This window comes from Nicotiana sylvestris, chromosome 11 (genome assembly GCF_000393655.2).
Source record: "Nicotiana sylvestris chromosome 11, ASM39365v2, whole genome shotgun sequence".
Lineage (NCBI taxonomy): Eukaryota > Viridiplantae > Streptophyta > Magnoliopsida > Solanales > Solanaceae > Nicotiana > Nicotiana sylvestris.
The window spans coordinates 116,856,637-116,862,484 of record NC_091067.1 but is presented as its reverse complement, the minus strand read 5'-3'; the positions used below and the strand labels follow the sequence as shown (position 1 = coordinate 116,862,484).

General features: G+C 44.1%; 1 protein-coding gene across 1 annotated transcript; it reads right to left on the bottom strand.

Annotated features, from left to right (window-relative positions):
- Positions 1-3,341: 3,341 nt before the first annotated feature.
- Positions 3,342-3,962, bottom strand: LOC138881540 (uncharacterized). Its single transcript, XM_070161774.1, has 2 exons — positions 3,688-3,962; positions 3,342-3,639 (listed from the first exon to the last, which is right to left on the bottom strand). Exons 1-2 carry the CDS (start codon positions 3,960-3,962, stop codon positions 3,342-3,344), a joined length of 573 nt encoding a protein of 190 aa, XP_070017875.1.
- Between the last annotated feature and the right edge of the window lie 1,886 nt (positions 3,963-5,848).

Below are 5,848 nucleotides of genomic sequence, written 5' to 3'. Positions count from 1 at the left end.
CTTGTATGATCCCTAGGGAAGGGATTTCTACCTCAGCGGGAATAACGGTCTATGTACGGTAAACCAGCATATAGGGCGTTGCCCAGTTATGTGCGGATTGTGGTACGATACCCCATAAGAGCAAATGATAACTTCTCGTGCCACTATATGTGATTCTCTATCATTTTCCTCATTCATCCAGATATGATGATAACCAGCGAAGCAATCTGAATGATTGTAGCTCATGCTTGGCGCAATTGTCAATCAGGATGTGTATATTTGGCAAAGGGAAGTCGTCTTTCAGACTGGCCCGGTTGAGATCTCGGTAGTCGACACAGACTCTGACCTTCCCTTCCCTTCCTTCTTTGGCACTGACACAAAGTTGGCTAACCATGTTGGGTATTCTACTACCCTAAGAACCTTAGCGTTGATCTACTTGGTGACTTCTTCCTTAATTTTCAAACTCATATCAGGCTTGAACTTTTTGAGCTTTTGCTTGACTGGTGGACACATTGGATCGGTTTGCAGTTTGTGAGCCACAATAGACGTACTCAGACCAATCATGTCATCATACGACTAGGCGAATATGTCCTCAAACTCCTTTAGAAATTTTGTGTATTCTTTCATATCCTATGGCGATAGGTGAATGTTGATTCACGTTTCCTTGGCATTTTCTGCATCTCCCAGGTTGAGAATTTCGGTCTCGTCCAGGTTAGACTTAGGTTTGTTCTCAAAGTTCTCAATCTCTTTGACAATCTTGTCAGGTATGTCATCTTCTTCTGAATCCATGTCCGTTTGTTGCGTTGTCTCATTGCATGTCACAGTCATTGGTTTATCAAGACAAGTAATAGTAATGCTGTATAGGTAAAGTAATGAGAGAAAACGATAGCAGTAAGTATTGATTCATAAAAATCAAAAATAACTGTTTTGAACATCGAAGATCTTATTGCGGGAATTGAAAAATGCGAAAAGAAAATCATTTAGTAAATAAAATAGTGAATAATGCTTGTTTTAGCCTTGCTACCCCGAGGCTCGTCGGGCTTTGGTTGTCCTGACGGTCCAATTCTTGATAAGTGAGCCTCTGCTCACAGCCTGTATGGAAGGGCCTTCCTCCCCCTCCTCCTCGAGAATAACACAACACCATATCACTGTCTTCTAAGAACAAGTTCTTCACTACTGCATTCTTCATCTGACCCATAAATAATGTCGGTATGTTGGAAAGTCTGTTCCAGATGTGGTATTGGCTGCTCCAGTGGATAGTAAGGACCGTGCCATGGTGGTGACAGTTATTGAATTCTTCCCAAGTGTAATCATATCCCAGACCGAAAGTAGTGCCATATTTCTTGAGTTTTATGGGTTTAGAGATTCCTTGGAGGTTCTTCCCGAGCCCTTTGTCAGGTTCGTACCCACTCCAATTCAGTATACTCTTGATTTTGTTATCCCACCATTTGTCTTTGTCGATAGCATTGACCCATTCAACGTGGTGGTAAGTCTCTCCACCCAGCTTCCTTCTTCCCTTGATCACCGGAATGGTCTGGCGATTGTATATAGGGTTGTTACCGTCGCTGTGAATGATCACTTCCTGGTGATTCTATTCGAACTTTAGTGCCTGATGCTGCGTTGATGCTATGGCCCCAGCGAAACGAATCCATGGCCGTCCCAGCCGCAAGTTGTAAGATGCGGGTACATCTATCACCTGTAAATCAACCTCGAACCATGTTGGTCCCATCTGCAAGCATAGAATAATCTCACCAATGGTGGACCTATGGGAACCATCGAAGGCTTTCACATTGATTGCTCCGTCTTTTATCTCATGTAGCCCTTTACCCAACTTCTTGAGTGTTACCAGCGGACAAATGTTAAGACTGGACCCCCCATCGATCAGGATTCTGGTGATGAAATAATCCTCGCATTGAACGGTGATGTGAAGTGCTTTGTTGTGCCCCAACCCTTCAGGTGGCAACTCGTCCTTATGAAAGGTGATCTTATGGCTCTCCAACACTTGTCCTATCATGTTAGCCATTTCCTTATCAGTGATGTTTCTTGGTACGTATGCTTCACTCAGCACCTTTAACAGAGCATTCTTGCGTACCTTAGAATTCTGCAGCAAAGAGAGAATGGATATATATGCTAGCGTTCTGTTCAACTGGTCGATGATCGAATATTCCTTGGCCTGTCTTTTCCTCCAAAGGTCATCCGAGCCTATCTCAATGAGGGGTGGCCGATTGGAGGCCTACTTGCTTGATTCAGCTAGATGCTCCGGGGTATAGACTCTACCAGTTCTTATCATACCCTATGCTGGAACGACTTCTTCAAACCTGACCTTGTCTTTCCTTCTTGCCTCGACTATATAGTCCCAAGGTACAACCTTCGTATGGAATGGTGCCATGGTTGACATTGCCACTGGGATCGGTGTGGCTATCCTTACTTCGAATGAAACATGTTCCTTGGGTGGCAAAACTGCAACCTCAAATGGTGCGGGTGCATTTGCTGGAGACACGAATTCAACCTCAATTGGTGTCGGTGTCTTTGTGGATGATTTTGCTTCAAACTCAAGTGGTACTGACATATTTGCGTCCCCGGACGGTTGAATCTGGACTATGATTGGATTGAGAGTAATTACTATGATCAACCTGATTGATCCCTCGGGATCCCAGTCATCTTCTATTTCAATCATGTGGATACCTCCACCCTTATAGTCTAGCAAAGGGTTATTACGGACATTTGGAGCGGGTTCTTTTGCCCCAATGATCTTGTTATTAATCAAAGACTGGATCTTATCTTTCAAGGAATGACACTCATTGATGGTGTGCCATGCCGAAGTGGTATGTACAGGATTTGTTTGGGTTAACCCACTGAGAAGGGTTCTCAGGGGTTGAAGCAGGGATGGGGGTGACATAACCAGCAGCTTTGAGTCTCTCATATAACTGGTCGATGGGTTCAGCAATGGCTGTATATTATTTTGGAGGTCTGCGACCAAAATTAGGTCGAGGTATAGGGAAGTTCTGGCGTGGAGTAGGTGATTGATAGTGGGATGGTTGAGCATTATAGGTTTGGTAAACATGAGCGGGTTGGGAGTATCTAGGTGAAGTAGGTTGATATGTAGGAGGTGGAGGTGACTGATAGGTTGGTGGTGGAGCTTGGTATGAGGGTGAGGGTGCTTGGTAATTTGGAGTTGGCTGATATGTGAGTGGAGGCATTGGGTAAGTTTGGTATTTGAGAGGAGCTTTGGTCCTTTGTGCGACCATCGTGGCCCCTACGTCCCTTTTCTTGGACATACCACCGGACTGTAAAGCCTTATTTGTATCTTGCAAGGCTTTGAAGTTTGTAACCATATCGCTTTTGATACCTTCTTCATTTATTTAACCCAATTTGAAAATATCGGAGAATTTGTGGTTCTCAATCATTATCAGCCGGTCATGATACTGTGGGTCCTGAGCCCGAACAAAGAACTTGTTCATCTGTTCCTCTTCTAAGGTAGGTCTGATCTTAGCAGCTTCGGACCTCCAACGAGTAGCATACTCGCGAAATGTCTCCGTGGGCTTCTTCTTCAAATTCTGAATATAGAACACGTCTGGCGCATTCTCCGTATTAAACCTGAACTTGTCCATAAAGTCAGATGCCATGCCTACCCAGCTTGACCACTTCTTGGGATCTTGGCTGATGTACCAAGATAACGTATATCCCTTCAAACTCCTCATGAACAACTTCATGCAGATCCTTTCATCCTTCCCTACTCCAACTAGCTTGTCACAGTATATCCTCAGATGGACTCTTAGATCACCCGTACCATCAAATATTTCGAACTTAAGAGGTTTGTACCCTTCAGGCAGTTCGACATCAGGCTGTATGCAAAGATCCTCAAAGTTCATCCCCTCGATTCCCTTGCTTCCCACAACGCCTTGGATCCGACTGGTCAGTTTCTTAATCTCCTCGGCCAGGTTCCTAATAAGTAGGTCCTTTTCGTCAGACTCAGTGTGCATGGGATAAGTTGGGTGGAGTGTGGCATGGTCTCCACATAGATGGGATTGTTATGGTGGCCTGGTGTAAAGGTGTGGAAATGGTCATTTGTGGAGTTCTGAGGTTCTGGGATGAGTAATGGAGTGTTGTTTGGGGTATGGCAGGTGTTGCATTGGTTCTTTGGTGGAGCTGTGTAATAGTGAGGTAGGGGATGATTCTGCTGTTTTGGGATATTTTGATGAGGTGTAGGGTTTTGAGTATTGGGGAAGTTGATATCTAGGGTGCTGAGGGAAAATGACAGGCTTGCCAGATTCCGAACTTGATCGAGCTCTTCTTGAAATTTTAGCAGTTTCTGTTCTAATTGGGACATGTTTCATTAGCAACCCGAATACCATGACCATCAGTGGCCTCTACTCGTTCAACTATGTTCTCCTTCCTGATATTGTTTAAATCTTCCATCTTGCCTTTGTTCTTGCCTTTAATAGGACTGAGAGAAGGAGTAGGTGGAGGGCCCTTGGATCTTGTGAAATAAGATGATGATGCCAGAGTGCACGAACTAACCTTTGGGGAGGGGAATAATAAAAGAAAACAAAATAAAAATAAAAGGTAATCAAGTCAGTAAGGATTTATAAAAGTATTGCAATATTTAAACACATAGTGCGGGAATGTAAAACGTATCCTAATTTGGGGAACCTCTTTGTGCCCGAGGTAGGCCTAGCGACAGATTGGTTTGGAGAACTTAAAACACTAAATGCCTCATTTTATTGATAAAAATAAGACGAATCCCAAATAAATAGGAAATAAAAGTTACTCATGGCAATTAACCTTATTACGTTTATAAAGTGAAAAGATAAACTCCTATCTGCTTGGTCCCAGAAGGACCTTCCCCAGATTCGGCATCCTTGGCTCCGTCGAATAGCTTCCCCAACCCACGAAGTCCCAGCAATAGGTTCGCTCTGGCTAGATGTCCGCCTTCGGTCCCTTCAGTGTTTTAACAATCTTCAACCCTTTTGAGAAATTTTCTCTCCAATTCTACTATGCCTCGCTCCAAGTATCCTAGCCTCTTGTTGGCACTGACAACCATGTCCTTCCATTCCTCGATCAGTTTCTGGTTGGACTCTTGTATCTCACGATGTTCGCTCTCGTACTCACGGATCCTTTTGCGCAACTGGTTGTACTTGACTTGTGCCTCGGCCTTTTCATCTATAATTTTGTGTTCCCAAACAAATCCTGGCTGGCCCAGACCATCATGATTGTCTTTCAACCAACCTGAGTAGAAAGGAGAACAACCAGCATGATACTTGTCTGGATCGATGGTATCTCTCCCCATTATGATCTTGCAGTGCCACATATGATGAGCTTGGCACTTGTAGGGACTATCATCATTTTGGAAATCAGCTCGGAAATGACTCATCTTGTCGACCTTGGGTATAACTTGCTTCCTACCAACTTGCCTCATAACTTGGAGAAGGACATAAGGGTATGTTCCTCTCAGACCAATCAATATCAGGAAAGGTGCATCTCTGGATCGGGCGATGAATTCCTTGATCGGAAACCACTCGAACATCCATTGAACCTGTTCTTCAGTCAGATTATCAAATAGCTCAACCCATCATTTGGCATTCTCAGGCTGACCGAACATATTGGGGATTTAATTCATTCTTTTTGGATGATGGAAAGCGATGTGATCATCCCAGTCCCTTCGCTGAATCTCTTGTCGGTATTCGCCCTTTTGGAGATGTTCCATGAGCCAGAGTTGAAGTAATAAATTGCAGCCTTCGAAGTGTTTTGCTCCTTGTTGACACTTCTCTAAGGCTCGGTATATGTCTACAATGATCATGGGCACGATGCTGAATGGCTGCCCACCAATACCCTACATTAGGGTCTTAGTTACCATAGCCAGCATGGT